Source organism: Nyctereutes procyonoides, unplaced genomic scaffold (genome assembly GCF_905146905.1).
Source record: "Nyctereutes procyonoides isolate TBG_1078 unplaced genomic scaffold, NYPRO_anot_genome, whole genome shotgun sequence".
NCBI lineage: Eukaryota > Metazoa > Chordata > Mammalia > Carnivora > Canidae > Nyctereutes > Nyctereutes procyonoides.
The window spans coordinates 45,862,151-45,884,510 of record NW_026575024.1 but is presented as its reverse complement, the minus strand read 5'-3'; the positions used below and the strand labels follow the sequence as shown (position 1 = coordinate 45,884,510).

General features: G+C 40.9%; 1 protein-coding gene across 1 annotated transcript; it reads left to right on the top strand.

Moving 5' to 3' along the window:
- Positions 1-16,853: 16,853 nt before the first annotated feature.
- On the top strand, positions 16,854-18,282 carry NKX2-4 (NK2 homeobox 4). The gene is made up of 2 exons (XM_055343612.1): positions 16,854-17,313; positions 17,654-18,282. The coding sequence occupies exons 1-2, from the start codon at positions 16,854-16,856 to the stop codon at positions 18,280-18,282; spliced, it is 1,089 nt and encodes a 362-aa protein (XP_055199587.1).
- The last annotated feature ends 4,078 nt before the right edge of the window (positions 18,283-22,360 follow it).

Below are 22,360 nucleotides of genomic sequence, written 5' to 3'. Positions count from 1 at the left end.
TAGGAGGCCCAGAACTGTTACTGACCATTTCTTGCCACATTTAGGAAACTGATCTGTATAGGAGAAACACCACTAACATTCAGAAAGATGTCAGGAAATGAGTGTATTGGTGACATTTAAGTTTCTAGTTCCATTTGTCTCTGACATCCAGCTGCATGCCTATCCTTCTCTGGTCTATGAAACCAACTCAAGTATCATTCAAAACCCCTTCTTCACATAAGCTACTTCAAGGTAGGTTCCTATAATCTACAGCCCAAAAATAGTTGTGGAAATTAGAGAAGAATTAAAAAGATTCATGGAAAAAAAAAAGATTCATGGAAACTAGCAAAAATGAAAGCACACCTGTTCAAAAATCTTTGGTATACAGCAAAGGCAGTCCTAAGAGAGAAATACATCTCAATACAAGCCTCTCTCAAAAAAATTGGAAAAATGTCAAATACACAAGCTAACCTTACACCTACAGGAACTGTAGAAAGAACAGCAAATAAAGCCTAAACCAAGCAGAAGAGAAATAATAACGATTAGCGCAGAACTCAATGAAACAGAGACCAGAAGAACTGTAGAACAAATCAGCGAAAACAGGAACTGATTCTTTGAAAGAATTGATAAGATAGATAAACCCCTAGCCAAACTTAATAAAAATAAAAAAGACTCATATTAATAAAATCGTGAATGAAAGAGGGGAGATCAAAACCAATACCAAGGAAACATAAACAATTTTAAAAATGTATTGTCATCAACTATATGCCAACAAATTAGGCAATCTAGAAGAAATGAATGCATTCCTCAAAACTTACAAATTACCAAAACTGAAACAGGAAGAAATAGAAAAACTGAACAGACCAATAACCAGTGAGGAAATTGAAGCAGTCATCAAAAACTTCCCAAAATGGGGATGCCTGGGTGGCTCAGTTGAGTATCTGACTTCAGCTCAGGGCATGATCCCAGAGTCCCGGGACTGAGTCCCACACTGGGCTCCCTGCATGGAGCCTGCTTCTCCTCCCTCTGCCTATGTCTCCCCCTCTCTATATATATATCTCTCCTGAATAAGTAAAAATAAAATCTTTATAAAACAAACAAACAAACAAAAAACAAGAAACCTCCCAAGAAACAAAAGTCCAGGGTGAGATGGCTTTCCAGGGGAATCCTACCAAAAATTTAAAGAAGAAATAATATCTATTCTACTACAGCTGTTTCAAAGGATAGAAATGGAATACTTCCAAACTAGTTCCATGAGGCCAGCATTACCTTGATCCAAAACCAGACATGGACCTCATCAAAAAGGGGAATTACAGACCAATATCCTGGATGTACATGGATGCAAAAACTCTCACCAAGATACTAGCCAATAGGATCCAACAATACATTAAGAGGATTTTTCACCACGACCAAGTGGGATTTATTCCTGGGATGCAAGGATGGTTCAACATTTGTAAAACAATCAACATGATAGAGCATATTAATAAAAGAAAAGACAAGAACCGTATGATCTTCTCAATAGATGCAAAGAAAGCATTTGACAAAATACAGCATCCATTCCTTTTTTTTTTTTACAGCATCCATTCCTGATTAAAACTCTTCAAAGTGCATAGATAGAGGGAACATGTCTCAATACCATAAAAGCCATCTATGAAAAGCTCATAGTGGATATCATTCTCAATGGGGAAAAACTGAGAACTTTTCCTTTAAGGTCAGGAACACAAAAAGGATGCCCACTCTCAGCACTTTTGTTCAACATAGTACTAGAAGTCCTAGCTTCAGCAATCAGACAACAAAAAGAAATAAAAGGCATTCAAATTGGCAAAGAAAAAAGTCAAACTCTCCCTCTTTGCAGATGACATGATCTTGTACATAGAAAACCCAAAAGACTTCACCCCAAGATTGCTAGAACTCATACAGCAATTCAGAAATCTGGCAGGATACAAAATCAATGCCCAGAAATCAGTGGCATTTCTATACACTAACAATGAGACTGAAGAAAAAGAAATTAAGGAATCAATCCCACTTACAATTGCACCCAAAACAATAAGATACCTAGGAATAAACCTAACCAAAGAGGCAAAGGATCTATACCCTAAAAACTACAGAACACTTCTGAAAGAAATTGAGGAAGACACAATGAAAAATATTCCATGCTCATGGATTGGAAGAATTAATACTGTGAAAATGTCTATGCTACCTAGGGAAATTTACATGTCAATGCAATCCCTATCAAAATGCCATGGACTTTCTTTACAGAGTTGGAACAAATAATCCTAAGATTTTTATGGAACCAGAAAAGACCTTAAATAGCCAGAGGAATGTTGAAAAAGAAAACTATAGCTGGGGGCATCATAATGCCTGACTTCAAGCTGCATTACAAAGTTGTGATCATCAAGACTGTATGGTACTGGCACAAAAACAGACATACAAGGATGCCTGGGTGGCTCAGCAGTTGAGCGTCTGCCTTTGGCTCAGGGTGTGATCCCTGGATCAAGTCCCACAAGGGGCTTCCTGCATGGAGCCTGCTTCTCCCTCTACCTGTGTCTCTGCCTCTCTCTGTGTGTGTCTCTCATGAATAAATAAACTAGATCTTAAAACACACATACACACACACACAGATCATTGGAAAAGAATAGAGAATTCAGAAATGTACCCTCAATTATGGTCAGTTCATCTTTGGCAAAGCTGGAAAGAACATCCACTGGAAAAAAGACAGCGTCTTCAATAAATGATGTTGGGAAAATTGCACAGCCATGTGCAGAAGAATGAAACTGGACCATTCTCTTATCCCAGACACAAAGATAAACTCAAAATGTTTTGAAAGATCTAAATGTGAGACAAAAATCCAACAAAATCCTAAAGAAGACACAGGCAACAGCCTTTTTGAACTTGGCCACAGCCACTTCTTTCAAGACATATCTATGAAGGCAAGGGAAACAAAAGCAAAAACGAACTATTGGGACTTAATCAAGATAAAAAAGCTTCTGCACAGTAAAACAAACAGTCCACAAAACTCAAAGACAACCTACAGAATGGGAGAAGACATTTGCAAATGACATATCAGACAAAGGGCTAGTATCCAAGATCTATAAAGAACTTATCAAACTCAACATCCAAGAAACAAACAATCCAGTCATGAAATGGGCAGAAGATATAAACAGACATTTCTCCAAAGAAAATCTACACATGGCCTAAAAACAAGCAAATGAAAAAAATGTTCCGCATCACTTGCCATCAGGGTAATACAAATCAAAATCACAATGAGACACCGCCTAAAACCGGTGAGAATGGCTAAAATTAACAAGACAGGAAACAATAGTTGTTGGTGAGGATGTGGAGAAAGGGGCACCCTCTTGCACTGTTGGTGGGAATGTGAACTGGTGCAGCCAGTCTGGAAAATAGTGTGGAGGTTTCTCGGAAGTTAAAAATAGAACTACCCTATGACCCAGCAACTGCACTGGGTCATACACACACACACACACACACACACACACACTGGAATATTACTCAGCCATCAGAAAGGATGAATATCTACTATTTACATCCACATGGATGGAATTGCAGGGTATTATCCTGAGTGAAGTAAGGCAATCAGAGAAGGACAATTATCATATGATTTCACTCATATGTAGAATATAAGAAATAGTGAAAAGGTCTGTAAGGGAAAGGAGGGAAACTGAATGGGGAAAAATTAGAGAGGGAGACAACCATGAGAGACTCCTAATTCTGAGAAACAAAGGGTTGCAGAAGGGGAGGAGGCTGGGGGGATAGGGTTGACTGGGTCATGGGCATTAAGGAGGGCACACATTGAGATGAGCACTGGGTGTTATATGTTGGCAAATTGAATTTAAATATAAAAAATAGTTGTGAATAATACAATATGGGTGTAAATGGAAATCAGTGGCATGAATTCCTACCTGGGGCTGTGTATTTCTAACTTACTAAGTTGACAGGTCTAAAACTACTAATGGGGAATAAGAGAGATGGCGTCACGTGTGATGACTCTTAAGATTTCTAGATCTATTTATTCCACCACCTGAATATCTTTAAAATCTGTCCTTCTCCATTTCCATGGCTACTGCTTTATTATTTTTAAGATTTTATTTATTTGGGACATCTGGGTGGCTCACTGGTTGGGCATCTGCCTTTGGCTTGAGTCATGATCTCAGTGTCCTGGGATCGAGTCCCGCATTGGGCTCCCTGACAGGAGCCTGCTTCTCCCTCTGCCTGTGTCTCTACCTCTCTCTCATAAATAAAATCTTTAAAAAAAAGATTTGAGGTGGAGAGAGAGTGCGTGCACACATATAGGGGGAGGGTACAGAAGGAGAGGGAGAAGCAGGCTCCCCACTGAACAGGGAGCCAGACTCTCAGGGCTCAATCCCAGGACTGTGGGATCATGACCTGAGCCAAAGGCAGACACTTAACCAACTGAGTCACCCAGGCACCCTATGACTGCTGCTTTGGTTAAAGCCTTTATATGTTTTTAGTATAGCCTCCTACTTGGATGCTCTACTACCAGCATTAGTATTCCTGAATTCATTCTACTAATGCTAGTATGGCTTTCCAAAACATAAATCCAGTCTTGTTGTTCTCTATGGATAAAGTCCAATCAGGTTGGCATGGTATAATGCTCTTCACGGGCTGGCTCATGCTGAACTTTTCAGTCTGTCTCCCATTAATTCCCAATTTGTATCTTTTTTTAAAATTTTATTTATTTATTCATGAGAGACACAGGCAGAGGGAAAAGCAGGCTCTCTGCAAGGAGCCCGATGTGGGACTCAATCCTGGGATTCCTGGATCACAGCCTGAGCCGAAGGCAGATGCTTTAACCGGTGAGCCACCCAGGTGTCCCACCCAATTTGTATCTTATACTCGTCACATGTAGCCACTTGCCATTCCCTGAATACTCCATGCTTCCTTGGGCTTGGCACATGGTAGGCATTCACTAAATGTTCATTGACTTAAAACACCTTTTTGAAGATGCTCTTCTGTCTAGAATACCATTTCCACCTTCTAATTCCTTGACCTTTAAAGTTCATTCCACTTATTACTTCGGCCAGGTCATCTTCCTTGATCTTCCACAAGCCATCCTCTCCTCAGACTGAGTTAGGAGTTCCTCCTTTGTGCTTCCACAGCTCTTTATGCACGACTACCATGTACTTTTAAAAATAAAAAATTAATGTTGGCTCACTTAATCCCTCTCTTTCCTTCCCCCTCCCTGTCCCTACCAGAGGGCTTCACTGAGGACAGAGCCTATTCTGTGTATCTATAGCTTGGCATGTGGTGGGCAATTCACAAATGCTTACTGGATAATGGATTGAGTAGATAAGACACATATTCATGTGTTTGTGGGAAAAGGCTAAAAGCCATTCCATCTCTAGACAAAGATTCAATAGTTGTTAACTTAGCACCCGAACAATTCTGGAATAAATTCACATGCAAAACACTGTTCTAGTTATAGAGATGTCCTTCAGTAGCATACCATATATTGTACTGTAAAGCATCCATCTAGTTTTTTAAAGACATAACCTTCAAGGCATTTCAACACTTGGGCTGTAGAATGTTAGGAGACAAAAGATTAAGTGAAGGTGAGGTGCCAGAGGATGGAGAGAAAGACTAAGTTCTCAAAGGAATAAATCTTTCTCTTCACAAGTCCAGATTCATTACTATACTAACATTACTTCTCAGTTACCTCCTCTGACATATTGTGGGTTTCCAATCACTGCAATAAAATACAGTATTTTATGAAAAATGTTCTTAATGTTGTTCTCAGAAAATAGAGCAAAACAAAGCAATAAAATAAAGCAAACATTTTATGGAACTGATAGATGATTTCATCTGTTAAACATTTTTACACGAACATTCACATTTTCACAGATGAGAAAATTGAGTTCAGAATGGTTAAGTAATATTTGCAGCCAAGTCTTTTTTAAAGATGTATTCATGAGAGACAGAGAAAGAGGCAGAGACACAGGCAGAGGAAGAAGCAGGCTCCATGCAGGGAGCCCTCGCGGAACTCGATCCCGAGTCTCCAGGATCACACCCTGGGCTGAAGGCGGTGCTAAACCACTGAGCCACCGGGGCTGCCCACCATATTCCTCTCAAAGAAAAGTAACAAGGAAAAAAAAAGTAACAAGGAGAGAAATGCAAATATATCAGAGTTGTAAGCCAAAATTTCTAGCCTGAATACTTAAGAGTGGTTATTCTCAGGGCACCTGGGTGGTGCAGTGAGTTAAGTATCTGCCTTTGGCTCCGGTCATGATCCCGGAGTCTCAGGATCAAACCCTATGTTGGGCTCCCTACTCAGTGGGGTCTGCTTCTCCCTCTCTCTTTGCCCCTCCCCTTGCTCACATTATATCTGTTTTGGACAGAACTGTGCTATATACTTAAACATTTTCAGTTTGTTTTGCAGCAAGTTTCTATTTATTACTTTAATAATTTTAATACTAAGCTGATGCCAATAAATAACGTCTATAATGTACAAATAAAATATTTATAATTCACTAAAACCTGAGGAATTATATTGTTAATTTTTCTAAAGGAACTATTTTATTCTGTAGTAAGTACAGGAAAGAAACACCTTTTATCATTGCTCTATTAACTCTACTTACAGTCACTTAAAGCTTCCAAACTTTCTGCTGTCCCTATAAAGAAAATGTATACAAAACAAACATCAAGTTGAATAGTAAGTTTGTAAACTCTCTCTAGATAGCCCTCAAGATAGTACAAGGTAAGAATAGTCTCATTAACAATAGCACTCAAATATTGCGTAAAATTTTTATCCATCAACCTTGCAGAGATGCAGGAAAGCAGTATAAACAATTTTCTTTGTGATCTCTTTCCCCACTCCTCTTCAAGCTATTTTTTTCACTTGAATTCACTGAAATGTCAATCACACTTTATGTTCTCTTCTAACGTAACTATTAAATGAAATAAACAGCCATGAACATGCCTAGCACATTAGCAGAAGATTAATAAATGTTTATGTTTTAGGATATTAGCCTTATCCTAACCTTACAAATGGGCCATATTCTAAAATGTTCATTAGTAAATCAACTGTTCAGAACCTGGCATCTATTTTCATATATACATACACATATATATACATGTATATGTTCACACAGATATTCACGTGCATATAAACATATGTATATATAATTTAAAATTGTACATAAAGTAATGTATATATACATATAAAAGCACTGTTTCAAATCAAGATATGTATGCCAATACTATGTTTCTGCTCCCTGGTATCAGAGGGGCTCTCTTCCCAATTTTCTAAGGCACTCAGGATACTCTTAAGCATTCAGTAATTGCTTGACAAATTATTATTATTATTCTTTTATTTATGACAGTCACAGAGAGAGAGAGAGAGGCAGAGACACAGGCAGAAGGAGAAGCAGGCTCCATGCACCGGGAGCCTGATGTGGGATTCGATCCCGGGTCTCCAGGATCGCGCCCTGGGCCAAAGACTGGCGCTAAACCACTGTGCCACCCAGGGATCCCTGCTTGACAAATTATTAATACAATTGTCTACATTCATGCCAGATTTTTTTGTTCTGGGGCTTTTTTTGTATGAAAAGGAGAAAATATAAGATAATATGGTAATAATATATCTTCTTGTATTTAAAGGACTTTATAGAAAAAGGCTAGGCTTACAATTTGGCATGAAAGGACTGAATTAGGTACAATTCATATAAATCACAGTAACTTAGCCTCAGTATAAGAACCTTCTAATACCAAACTGCTGAACACTGTTGTAGTTTTTAGGAAGTCTTCTTTGAAAAGTATGGAATTCCTTTCTGTAATATCAGAAAGCTACAAAGCCAGTTCCCACTTAAAAAAAAAAAAAAAGAAGAAAAAGCCCTGATTCCTCAGGAAAAGAAGCATTACCTAAACACCTCACTTAGAAATTCCTCATGGGGAGCACTGAATATAAAATACTTAATAGTTCTATAGCAGATGGAGTTATTCCCTAAGGTTAGCTTGCTATAGTGGCCACTGGCTGTTTCCACTGACCACTAGGAAGCTTAGAGCCAAATGTGAGGTTCAGCATAGAACTTAGTAGGCTTCATAGCCTATATATTGTCTTTTCACTTATATCTTAACTTCCTACTCACAGGATCTTTATTTTTGAGGTTCAGATTCTCAGCAAACATTAAAAGTACACAAATATATTTATTTTTTCACAAATATATTTATAAATTGCCTCATATCTTTTATGAATCAATGTAGAGGAAGAATAAATATATAATTAAGCTTATCTCTTGCACCACATAATTTCTCGAGTCTATTTTAAAATATCTATGTAAAAGAGATACAGCTTCTTGCTTGAACACATAGAAATATGGCAATCTATATGTAGAAGAAAGCTAAGGACTATTCATGATTAGACTCTTAGGTTTGATTTTTGTATATATATTTATTCACGGGATCCCTGGGTGGCACAGCGGTTTGGCACCTGCCTTTGGCCCAGGGCGCGATCCTGGAGACCCGGGATCGAATCCCACGTCGGGCTCCCGGTGCATGGAGCCTGCTTCTCCCTCTGCCTATGTCTCTGCCTCTCTCTCTCTCTCTCTCTGTGACTATAATAAATAAATAAAAATTTTAAAAAATAAAAAAATATATTTATTCACTTATTGCCAAGAAGTTAAAGCCAACCCCATATGGAATATTGAATATACAGAACATTCTCCAGTTCTCCTCTTCAAACAGGTATAGAATAGATACCCCAATCTGTTCATTTAAGATCCATGACGAGCACCTGGGTGGCTCACTTAAGCATCTGCCTTTGTCTCAGGTCATGATCTGGGGTCCTGGGATTGAGCCCCATGGTGGGCTCTCTGCTCAGTGGGGATTCTACTTCTCTCTCCCTCTGCCCCTCCACCCCACTTGTGCTGTCTCTAATAAAATCTTTTCCTAAAAAAGATCTATGACCAAATAATCTTTTTTTTAATAAATTTATTTTTTATTGGTGTTCAATTTGCCAACATATAGAATAACACCCAGTGCTCATCCCGTCAAGTGCCCCCCTCAGTGCCCGTCACCCAGTCACCCCCACCCCCCGCCGCCCTCCCCTTCCACCACCCCTAGTTTGTTTCCCAGATATTTCCCACTCATTTTTTCTTTCCCCTTTATTCCCTTTCACTACCAAATAATCTTTTTTTGCCACATAAATATTATTTTTCATGAGCAGAGCACTTACATAACACTTGTACCTATTAAATCAGAGTTTTATGTGAAAATGATCTGAGGGTACTGGAAACCCCAGGTTTGTTTTCCATCCTCCAGTATCTTTAGAAAGCAATTCCTAAACTACCATTTCTACCACTATCCTTTTAATCTCAGCAAATTATTCATAAGAGCTGCATCTAGGCAGTCTGCCATTAATTATGTTCACAGTGGTAGTTCAATCATATATACACTATCACTGAATATTCTAAAGAAATACTACATTTAAGAGAATTCTAGAAGAAATCATAACACATACCAGACAATTTATAGAAAAATAAAACTTCATGTGTGAAAGTTTTCATTGAGATCTTTCAGAATATCTTATAACAGTAAGGACAAAAAGCACAAATTAAAACAATTATAAAGTATTTCATTATCTAATTCCTAGAACAACAACGTATGTACAACATGCAGACTTAACACACTCTTCACAATTCAAATTTATTTATTCCATTAAAAAGTGTACTTCAGGGATGCCTGGGTGGCTCAGCGGTTGAGCATCTGCCTTCAGCTCAGGGCATGATCCTGTGGTCCTGGGATCGAGTCCCCTTTTGGGCTTCCTGCATGGAGCCTGCTTCTCCCTCTGCCTCTCTCTCTCTCTCTCATGAATAAATAAAATATTTTTAAAAATAAATAAATAAATAAATAAATAAATAAATAAATAGTGAACTTTAAACAACCATAAGTTCAGTTTTAAATTTCCAGGTTTTTTTTTACTGTGTAATTTTAAAAAGTCTTTCATCTATCGAAGTTTACCACTTATTCTTAAGGTTGTTAATTTTTTAAACTTTCTTTGGATATATGTGCTTTTTATTTTGGAAGAGATTAATCCAAATGTTATACATTTCTTCTATTAGATAATTCTATATTATACTGTATACCAATAAGTTGCTCATTCAAACCGGTACTTCTTTTTTTAGAAGATTTTATTTATTTGAGAGAGAGAACATGTGCAAGCAGAGGGAGAAGGAGAAGCAGACTCCCCACTGAGCAGGAAGCTGGATGTGGGGCTCCATTCCAGTACCCTGGGATCATGATCTGAGCTGAAGGCGAACACTTAACTGACTGAGCCACCCAGGCACCCCTGGTGCTTATTTTCTCAAGCAATTCTTATTTGGCATTTTTTGGCCAAATTCCAATAGTTTGTGATTTATAGCACTTTTCTAAATAGCCATTATTTCTAGTTGGTCAAAATCACTTTTACAGTGTTTATCTATTGTCATCCCCTGAATGGTAAATCAAACTATCATTTAAATTTAGTGTTGTACTTCATTTACAAAAACTTAATAAATACTAGGTTTATTGAAGAGTCAGATTTGTTAGTTTACTTCACAAACTTGTATCATTCAGTTCCTCCCAGGCTTTTATCAGTCAGTTCTCTTCATGACACTCAATGTCTATATAAAGTAGATTAATGAAATTATGTATTTTTTAAAGCAAATTACTGAACCAATAATTAAGTTGTTTAAAATCTACCAAAACTCATACTGATTTATGAGATGAACACTAGCCTATTGCTTCAAACATCGTTCTCAACCTAGAATGCAGACAGATACATACAAGTATCTGCAAATATCAACATCAGCAGTACACAGAACAAAAAAGGACAAAATTGGGCAAATTATTCTCAAATTATATTACCATCATAGTTACTTCTTCTAAAATGCATATAGCAGGGATCCCTGGGTGGCACAGCAGTTTGGCGCCTGCATTTGGCCCAGGACGTGATCCCGGAGACCTGGGATCGAATCCCACATCGGGCTCCCGGTGCATGGAGCCTGCCTCTCTCTCTCTGTGTGACTAACACATAATAAATAAATAAAATGTATATAGTAAATCTCTATTAATAATAAACACAACAGGGACGCCTGAGTAGCTCAGCAGTTGGGTGTCTGCTTTTGGCTCAGGATGTGATCCTGGAATCCAGGATCAAGTCCTGCATTGGCCTCCTTGCTTCTCCCTCTGCCTGTGTCTCTAATGAATAAATAAAATCTTAAAAAAAATAATAAAACCAAATAATCAATTTATTAAAATGTCAAAAATTGGAATTTCTCCTTCAGGTGACTGCAACAAATAACCCAATTATCTAACTTAGGTGTAAAGACTGATACCGTCTATGGGACACCTGGGTGTCTCAACGGTTGAGTGTCTGCCTTAGGCTTAGGGTGTGATTCCCACAGTCCTAGAATCGAGTCCCACATTGGGCTCCTTGCGTGGAGCCTGCTTCTCCCTCTGCCCATGTCTCTTCCTCTCTCTCTGTGTCTCTCATGAATAAATAAATAAAATATTTTTTAAAAAGACTGATACCTCCCTTGATAATTACAATTCAATTTCTAAATGTAATGTGATATACATCCTTAATGGGACTTGCTGAGAGAAAGAGATTTTACATTAAATTCACTGACCCCTTCAATATGGAAAAAACTCAAAGTATGTGAGAAAAAGTTACAAAAATATGTATTTTTAAAAAAGTTATATGTATTCACTCTAATCAGGTATGTGCAGATATGGTTAAATCTTTACAATGACTAGCTCCTTCCACGAAATAATAAAAATATGGTTTTGCCTAAAATTCAAATGATTATTTTTCTTATAAAAGAGCTATTTAATAACATTCCAAAACATGTAAAAATATGTCAAATACATTGTTCAAAGGAAATGCTATTATATTCTAAAAACTCTTAAATGTTCTATGTAGGCAAGACACACATCTTTTTATTAAGAAATACAAAAAATATAGGGATGCCGGGGTGGCTCAGCAGTTGAGCAAATGCCTTTGACTCAGGGCCTGATCCCAGGGGTCTAGGATTGAGTTCTACATTGGGCTCCTGCAGAGAACCTGGTTCTCCCTCTGCCTGTGTCTCTGCCTCTCTCTGTGTGTCAAAAAAAAAAAAAATATATATATATATATATATAAAACTGCCATGGTTTCCCCTATCATGTACTTTCTTGTTCTAAAAAATTTTCCTACAACACACAAAAATTTAAATTTCTAGCTCAAGCTCATAATCCTAGGGTGAGAGAATTATGACATATTAGTTAATTTTCATATATTTACATTCCTAGTGTAGCTTGTAGTGTATCTGAGTCTTAAAAGGGAGTAATTCAAGATTTTTTAATAGGAATTAAATTGCAAAAACCTTGCATTTTGAGAAGAAAACATGAAAGGATGACTGCAGGGACGAGGTGAGGGATATCAAGTTCTCTAACCTCTCCCTCTTGTTCTCCTAAGGAGAGAGATTACCATTCCTCCTTAGCCTGAGACCCTAGTACATTTCAGTGTACTGTGGAGAGACGGACTGAAGATTCAGAGAGGGGCGTATGACAGGGAGGCATGCAGGTACTGCAAAAATCCTACCTCTGCTGTACGTCATTGGAAGAGGGAGAGAGAAATAAGAGTCACATTAATCCAACTGTAAAATTATCATAAAAGATACAAAATAACGGAAACGAACATTTAAAAGGCCATTATGACTAAAACAAAATAAGAATCAAGTTTCAGAAATTGATGAAAACAGCAAAAACATTAAGATTTTATTTTATTCATGAGAGACACACAGAGAGAGGTAGAAACATAGGTAGAGGGAGAACCACACCCTATGCAGGGATCCTGATGTGGGACTTGATTCCAGGACTCCAGGATCATGCCCTGAGCTGGAGGCAGATGCCCAACCGCTAAGCCACCAAGGAGTCCCCATTTTAAGTTTTATTTTTAAGTAATCTCTATACCCAACATGAGAACTGAACTTACAACCCTGAAATCAAGAGTCCCACACCCCAGCACACCAGGCATCCCAGCAATTTTTTTTAAATAAAAACTTTTGTGTTTTATCTCTATAGCAGTTTTGTTTCTTCTTTAAAACCTCAAATTTTGCTGCAAAGCACTATCCTAACATGTTTCTTTATTCCTTCCCTACTGTATTTTAAAGTTACTTCCGTAATATAGGAATTTTATCATTATTTCGCAACTATTTTAAATTAATCACAAATGTCTCATTTCTAAAAGTCACTTATCTTCTTGAATATCAAGCAGAAAGTTATATTTTCCAACACTGTCTTTATTAGAAAATCTGGGATACATTAGAATCTATTTGCTAGGTAGAAGAGCAACAGCCTAGAAAAACATTTCTCTTTAAGTACTGGCTAGATATGTTAGGTTTCTAAACATCTTTTAGGCTCCTTTCTCTGAGCTTCTGACAACAGCAAATCCCAAATCTGGAAAAAGCTTCTACTTCAGGTTTTTTTTTTTTTTTTTGCCAAATATCTTTGGACATAAAGTTAACTAACACATTAGAGATTTTCAATAAATACCACACTTTTCACATTTTTGTCAAGAAACCAAGAGATCCTACTGAAACTTTTTTCTAGGAAAATTTTCTTTCTCTGCCAGAACCATTTATTAACTTTCCAGTGTTAAACATAATCTGTAAAATTACAAAAACCTAACCATGAAAAAGGCAAGGTACCAAACCACATAGAACACGTTACCCATAGCGTGTAAAATGGTCCTATGCTTCAAACTGTACAGACTATCCCAAGAAAAACGGGTAGTGTAGTGTCTCTGAAAAGGGAAACAGAGAGGCTGGAGGAGAGGAGTAGGAAGGCCATCTCTTTTCACTGTATTCCCTTTAGTGGTATTTGCTTCCCCCCACCCCCCAACCCCATGCCAGCATTATTTTTAAGGAAAGAAAACCCAACAAAAAAATTCCTTAAAAATACATTTCCTGTGAAGTCCAATTTAGTCAATAGTATTTAAGAATCTACAGAGTATAAATTTCCATACATAATTTAAGCAGACAGTAATCTGATGAAGTGAATTTGATGAAAAGCTTTAATGGAATCTCAAGTGGACTGTTTTAATTTGTGTCTGTATATAAACGTACATATACATCCTCTAGACATCTATTTTCAGAATCATCTGCACATATCCAAATAGTGTTTCCAGCATGAAAATATGTAATTTCTAGAATGAGAAACATAATTGACAAAGGGAAATATTAAAGATTGTGGATTTTTTTCACAACTACTGACCTCCAGTGAAAAGAGTAATATTCAGGGTATCAAGCTCCCCAGCAGCCAGAAAGTGACTCTCTGCAGAGAGCCTCCAGATATAATAAAGTGCTTTTTCATTTAAAAACGGGAAGCTTCCATATGTAAATGAACCTGTAGCAGGATTCAATACAGCTGAAAAACAAAATAAGCAGCAACTTGGAATGGAATACAAACACTTGATGTTAACTGCTATCCTGCAGTTCTATAAAACTAATTACATGAGATGAAATGTATAGCCTGAAAATAGACAAAATAGTAACTGTCTGGAAAAAGTGTAATTACACTAAACATTTTTTCAATTTGGGTAATCAATATGAACATTATGACAGTGGGCTTCATTTCTGAGACATGTTTGAACTTGAAAAATAAAACATAACGGTTCATACCAACTTTTTTATCCATAGATGCCATAACACAAGTATTTTTACTTACCTTGTTGTCTCTGATAAAAGTTTGAAATGTTTTTCTACCATTTTTTACTTAAGCTAATACAAGTAAACAACGCAATTTCAATTAAACCAAAATTTAAAATCTGAACCGCAGGTTTCAGGATTCCAGCAATCAGTTAAGTACACACATAAATGATTCTTTGTGTGCCATCAATCTTTAAAAATTAGGCAATTCCAGTTGCAGGTGAGGATGAAGACCTAACTCAAGTGTTTCAAGTTCAGGAAAGACCTGTAAAAATAGCATGATGTTAAAATTGTAGCAATACTGTTCTTGCTAAGTCAATCAACTGACAGCAGCTAGCGATTCATGCAACTTTGCCTTTTGTTCTTTTAATATTTTAAAATACTACTCTACACACTTGCCTGGTTGACAGTTCTCAATGATGACCATACTGGTCCCTTACGACCCCCTCACTCCCAGAGAGGGCAGATTCTTTGTAAAACTCACTGAAATGAATACAACAATGATTAAAACAATAAGAGAGCAAAACTCTGGAAGACATTCCAACCAAAGGACTGAAACCAAACAGGAAAAGGAATGCGTAACATTGTTCTTGCCTTCAAGATATGTATGTACTGTTAGGTTAACCTGGAATGATTTTCACAAATCCTTTTCTTCTTTTTAAACAATAAGATCTGGCTTAACAAAGCATTCTTCTTGTTTTTTTTTTTTTTTTCTCTCTCCTACCCCACTAGCACATAGAAAAACTTAAGTATTGTACCTTCGTTTCCCCATTTTCATTTTTTTTTGTAACTGCAAGATTGTTTTCAAAATTTAGTCACTATGTTTTGCACACTTTTTTTGTCTTATTCTTTGTCGTGTTCAGCATTTGATCAAGAGTTCACAATGTCAAAATTCTTTGCTCTGCAGGCAAATTTGCAAATTGAAGAATGATAAAGGCTTTAAAAAATCAGTTTACCTATGGTTTTGTATTTTGCAAGAGAAATCATCTTTTTTTTTACCTGATTCCTGCATCCATTTCATATTCCTTGAACAGATTATGTATTTCCTGACAACAACAAAAATGCCCATTTCAAACAGAAATATTTACGTTTTCAGTGTGTTTTCTTTCTTTTCTTTTTGATCGTGGTAGTGATAAGAGAATAAAGCCTAAGTTGAATATTTACTTGAGAGAGAGAGAGAGACTGGGGGGAGAGGGGGAGGTAGGGAGAGAAACCGGGAAGAAGGGAGGGAGGAAAAGAGCAGCAGCCAAGGAAAAGAAATCTATGAAGAACTTTACAGGTGCAAAATGAACGTGAAATATTCTAACGACTAAAAACGCGCCCTCTTTCCCCTATCCAACCTCCATGCCCACAGATAAAAATACAGTACTTACAAGTTAGTACCTGTGTGTTTGTGGGTGTCTCTGTGTGAGTGTTTTCTCTCTTCTTTGGATTTGGATACTTTGAGCTAATGTGAAAATGCCCGTTTGGTTGCCCACGAAATGACGCGTGAGGGTCTAAAGACGCATAAATTAGAAATCCTACAATGGCAGAGGACGGTCACTGTACCTCTTCTCTTTATGCGCTCTTCTGCTGGGACCCAAGAGTCTTTTTTTTTTTTTTTTAAACACTTCAGATGATGGAGCGAATGAGGGGCTGGTCGTTGCTGAGGACCAGGAGAGCCCTGTACTCCCCCCTCCAGCTCAGCACCGCGTCCCCGCTCCCCGAACGTACCGGACTTTGCTACAAAGTCCCTTTAGGGAGACTGGGGGAAGCAGCACAGAGTCCTCGCGGTCAAGCCCCGACGCCGCCGCCGACCTCCGAGTTTCTATTCCTGGTGCTTGAGGGTTGGGGGAACGGCCGCGGATGGAGGCGGGAAGGACGGAGCAAGCAAGGGGAGGCGACCTTCTCAGAAAACACCCGACTGCCCCCGTTACCTTTTCTGCCTCCATTTCGGGGGTGGGGGGTAGAGAAAAAGATGTCAATGACCATTGTTTGCTCGTTTGGGATGTTGCTCCGCCCCCCGAGTCTGTCGTAAACCTGGCGGCGGACTAAAATAAACCCCAGATCCCGCGGCCGGGGGCTCGCGCGCCGCCACTCCTCGTCACAGGCGCCGCCGCCGCCGCCGCCGCCGCCGCCGCCGCGTCCCGCCCGCGCCCGCCCGGGCCCCCCTCCCTGGCCGCCCGCCGAGCCATGTCGTTGAGCCCCAAGCACACGACACCCTTCTCCGTGTCCGACATCCTGAGCCCCATCGAGGAGACCTACAAGAAGTTCGGCGGCGCCATGGACGGCGCGCCGCCCGGCCTGGGGGCGCCCCTGGGGGCCGGGGCCGCGGCCGCCGCCGCCTACCGTGCGCCCCCGCTCGGCCCCTCCTCGCAGGCGGCGGCGGTGGCCGGCATGCAGCCGCCCCACGCCATGGCGGGCCACAACGCGGCGGCGGCGGCGGCGGCGGCCGCGGCGGCGGCGGCGGCGGCCGCGTCCTACCACATGCCGCCGGGCGTCTCGCAGTTTCCTCACGGCGCCGTGGGCGGCTACTGCAACGGCGGCCTGGGCAACGTGGGCGAGCTGCCCGCCTACACGGACGGCATGCGGGGCGGCGCAGCCGCGACCCCCGGCTGGTACGGCGCCAACCCGGACCCGCGCTACTCGTCAAGTGAGCTGGGCCGGCAGCGCGGGGCCGAGGGCAGGCAGACGGCGCGGGCTTGGCCCGTCACGGCCCGGGGCGCGCGCGGGGCCGAGGGAGCGGGGCTCCGGGCCGGGGCGCGCGGGCGGTCCTGGGACCCGGCAGGGGGCGCGCGGGGGGGTGCCGGGACGGGGCCGGGGGCGCGCGCGGGGGGTCCTGGGACCCCGGGCGCGCGGGGGGTGCTGGGACCCGGCCGGGGTCCCGCGGGCGTCGCGGCCGCCGCGGTGTGAAGAGCGCGGGGCGGCGGCGGGAGCAAGCTCCCGGCAGGCCTGGCGCTCACCGGCTTCCCCCCCCTTGGGCCCCTCCCCAGTCTCCAGGTTCATGGGGCCGTCGGCGGGCGTGAACGTGGCCGGCATGGGGTCGCTGACGGGGATCGCGGACGCCGCCAAGACGCTGGCGCCGTTGCACGCGGCAGCGGCAGCGGCAGCGGCGGCGCCGCGAAGGAAGCGGCGCGTGCTCTTCTCGCAGGCGCAGGTGTACGAGCTGGAGCGGCGCTTCAAGCAGCAGAAGTACCTGTCGGCGCCCGAGCGCGAGCACCTGGCCAGCATGATCCATCTGACGCCCACGCAGGTCAAGATCTGGTTCCAGAACCACCGCTACAAGATGAAGCGGCAGGCCAAGGACAAGGCGGCGCAGCAGCTGCAGCAGGACGGCGGCCTGGGCCCGCCGCCGCCGCCGCCGTCCTCCCCGCGCCGCGTGGCGGTGCCCGTGCTGGTCAAGGACGGCAAGCCGTGCCAGAACGGGGCCAGCACGCCCACGCCCGGCCCGGCCGGCCCGCAGCCGCCCGCCCCGACGCCCGCGCCGGAGCTCGAGGAGCTCTCGCCCAGCCCGCCCGCGCTGCACGCCCCGGGCGGCGGCCTGGCGTCCCTGGACGCTGCGGCGGGGGACTTCGGCGGCGGCGTGCTGGGCGCCAACCTGCTCTATGGCAGGACGTGGTGACTGCCGGGCGCCCCGGCGCGGGGTCCTGCCTGCGGGCGGCGGCCGTGCGGAGACCCCGAGGGCGGACGGGGGACTGGCCGCGAACCGCGGTCTTACGGAGGACGCGATCGAACACTAACGGACGGGTCTCGGAGAGGGGCAGTCTTTGGGCCGCTTTGCTGAGGGTGGGAACAGCGACAGCCCCGGAATTGAATAATGCGGCGCCAGGAGGCTGTGAGGTGGGGATTTCCTCCTCCCAAAAGTTTCTTGATCATTCGAAAAGCGGGCCGAGTCCACATCCACCGCGTTCCTTTCCTAACGGAAGCTCTCACAGTTTTAAAAGCTGGAAACTGTGGGTGTTCATAGCTCTAAAAATCAACCCAGCTTTAACAGTGAATCCTTTTCTGGAGTGGAACTTGAGAGATTAATTTTCAGAGGCCTCCCCTTTAAGTGCAATTTCATTAATGATTGATTGAAAGTAAATTGTAGCTCAAGGTGGGTCATGCACGTAGCAGCATTATTGCAGAGGAATTCTTGCCGTTTAGGTAATAGAGAAATGGAATAAGAATAATCAAAATACTGCTTGTATGGATTGATACAGCTTTTTAAATTGAATATCGACTTTGAAATATTTTGATCGTTATTTGGGAAATAAGTGTTTCTCTATTACCCTAAAAGAGGATATTTCCCACTGTACGGTGCAGCTCATAAGAAGGAAGGGTTGTAAACTACTTCTTATGTGGAATCTGGTCTCCCAAAATCAGCTGATAAAAGCTCACTGTCCTTCCGTAGACCTGTTATTTGCTCTAAGTTATTTGCTTGTCTGAATTTGAGTACATTGATAAAATACTAGAGCAAGGAAGCAAATTTGCCAGAATTGACATCAATCTATATTTCAAAGCATGTCAAGGAAGAGAATAAGATGATTCATTGAATTGTAATCAGAATGTAAAGAGTAAGAATTATTTATGATTTTCCCATATTTACAACTTAACGGGGCCGCACACCGATTTTGTTGGTGTTTTATTGTATGAATAATGTATTTACTCTTTAATATGCCAATTTATATTTCCTATGTTTCAAATGGATATTTAAATATAACTTAAAAGAATCTTTTAAGTACTTTTTGGTAAAAGTCAAGTGGTCTTTTTTCACTAAGTTGTATAGGTTTTATTTTGGATGGTTGGTTGGTTGGTTGGTTGGTTTGTTTTACACCAGTTGGCATGACAGGACAACCACAGGTCAGTTTACTCATGATTTAAATAACTGATAGTGGAGTAAAAAATACCAAAAGCAAGCTGAAGAACCTTAGTTTATAAAATGAATGAAAATTTAAAACCTAACATGGGTAAATAAAGCGTGATTTATAATGATCACAAATAGTTACCAGAGACCCTAACCCCTTACGCATTTATTTGAAGTTTTAGAATTAGTTTGAGGCGGAAACATTTCATTTCACTTCATTGTTCGGTGTTTTTCTGAACGTACAAAGTGAATCCTTCAGAAGGTGTTTTAGACATTAACCTTGCACTTTCTGTAAACTGTATTTTACATAGTAATAAGAATAACAAAACTCCAGTCTCTTTCACCAAGGGAAGAAATCACTGAACAAGCAAGAGGATCAGCCTTTATCAAGGGTCTGTGAATGCATTTTTGGAAAATGAGAACTAATTTTTTAAAAACCTTTTACGAAAAGGGAAACAATTTGAGCAGAAAAAAAATAGTTTGAAAATGGTGCAGTACACCTACAGAAAACTCCCAATTTGGGTTTTTGCATATTGATAGACTTGACTTGTAAAATACTTAACAAGCTAGCATAACTATTATTGAGTGCTACATTTCAAAATGCTTGTTTATATTGATTTGATTTCCCTCATAGCAGTATCAGGATTCTGAAATTTTACTTCTAGAAAATGTGTTCCAAAAGTCCACATGGTTTACAACTTACATATTTTATAACCCGGTACCTAATAATAGCTAATGGACTAAGGTCTCCAAGAAACATATTTAAAGAAAATAAGTCTTCACGGACAGTTTTTCCCTTGATAATTTATTTCTGGAGCAAAGAGTCTATTAGACTAAGTGAACTCGCTATCAAAAAGATCATAAAGAAAAAACAGCTTTATGCAATATCTTCTGAAAGCATATTTGCTTGTAGGCATATCTTTTTCCTTCCAGCATTCCTTTAAGTAGTAAAGGAACCCCTGCTAGAAGTGTTCGCTGCAGACAACTTAACATTCTACACCCAGAAATGTACTGAGTTTACGTGTGCACATCCCAAAGTTAGGATAAAGTTTGTTTCTTGAAACATTGAAATAGAAAATGATTTTACTGTTGAATTCCACATTCTGATTAATGCAAAGTAAGGGCTTTTTTTTTTTCTTCTCTTGCAATTAGTGCTTTGCAGATCTTTTATAAAAACACAAATGGCCAGACTAGGTGAAACTCATTAACTGAAGAGGAGGACAAGTGTCTTCACAACCAAGAGGGAGGGCTGAGGCAGAGTCTGAGTGGAACAAAGCCCTCTCAAAGTTTAGCAGAGACCACAGCAAAACGGAGTTCCAGAAATGCTAACTGCAGATGTGGTATTTTCCCAAATGTTTTGGGGTTGTATGACAAAGTTATCTCTTCCAGTTGAGGCACAGAAACAACCCAGAATCAAAGTTGCAGAGAGGAACAGCAGAGATTGCAGGTACTTCTCTGTAGTCTGTGTTGGGGTATAAATTGAAGTGTGTGGCAGTGTGCAATGTTGAGGACACAGGAATGGTGTTATGTATATGGAACCATGGAGGGTGTAACCTGGTTTTCTATTTAAGACTGCTTAGAATTAAAACCTAATGGTCCAAACAAGTTGTCAATCAGACTTTTATCAATACAGATGTTGTGTCCAAACTCCACTCTGCTATTGATTCCTTTCAATTTAAAGCAAATCAGAGACTCAATCCTGTTCACTAAATGCAAGCACCTTCAAAAGAGTGGCTTTGTTAGCTGCATTGAATACTGATGATTTAGAAAGACTTTTGGAATAAATCTGTGAACCATAATCACATAAAGACACATCGACTACGTTTTTAGATATGAATTTGTGCATAAAATAATGCATTATGTTGTGGCAATACAAATTTTCAGATATTCAAAGCATGAATGATATTGCCCAACTAGTCAACATAATACTGACATGTGGATAAACCCCTGTATTTTAACCATTTCAGTCCATTTTTTTTTTAATGATGCTATTTGCCATGCCGAAACCCAATGAGATAGGGAACTAGGACACAATTTGCTTAAAAAAAAGAAAAAAAGAAAAAAAGAAAAACCACAACCATTAAATAACCTCTTAGTGCTGGTACTGAGAATTGGTGAGCATCTGGAGAAGATTCAGAGGAAATGGCAGACAGGCACTGCGTCCCCATCTCATCAGGAATTTGCTCTCCCTAGTAAGTATTGAGATAACTCTGATTTCAAGATCACTTTTATTATTTTTAAGTTGGGAGGTGTAGTGGAAGCTTGTGGGAGAGGTTTTCTTGGTTCCATTGTTTTTTGTTTTAGGTGTTTGTTTACCTGCAATTGAATGAAATGTGTACCCGAAATGGAATGAAATGCCTTTTATTTTATTTCATTTTTTTAATCTCTTGTAACCTTTATTTCAGGCATTGTTTAGGTGACTTCTAATAAAGGTCTAACCACTATTCCTGCCTAGCTCTAAGTTGTGCTATTTTGCAGTAGTGAACGGCTCTATTCCCATTTCATATGAAAAAATTAAAGCATGTTCCATAAATACGAAATCCCGAAATAAGCAACACAAGCGGTTAACTTTGTCACGAGTAGAGGAAAAACCCGCCGAGAATGGTGGTTTGTTACTTTATTGTTCGTGGACCTTTGTGCTGGTGAGACAGGAGCAGTGTGGCGGGGGCTCGGCCTACGACGCTGCGGGCGGCCCTCTGCGGCCCGGGATGCCGAGTCCCGGCGGACTCTTCGGTGTCTATGCTTTAGGTTTCTAAGCTTAGCTAAGTTCGGTCAGGTTCGGACTGAGACCTTAACGCCGCCACCTCGGGAGCCCCTTACAGGCGCGGGGTTTGCGCTGCGGCAGGGAGCTGAG

Coding starts and splice junctions, on each gene's coding strand:
- NKX2-4 (XM_055343612.1), top strand. CDS start 16,854: ATGTCGTTGAGCCCCAAGCACACGACACCCTTCTCCGTGTCCGACATC. Junction 17,314..17,653: donor GGACCCGCGCTACTCGTCAA/GTGAGCTGGGCC, acceptor GCCCCTCCCCAG/TCTCCAGGTTCATGGGGCCG.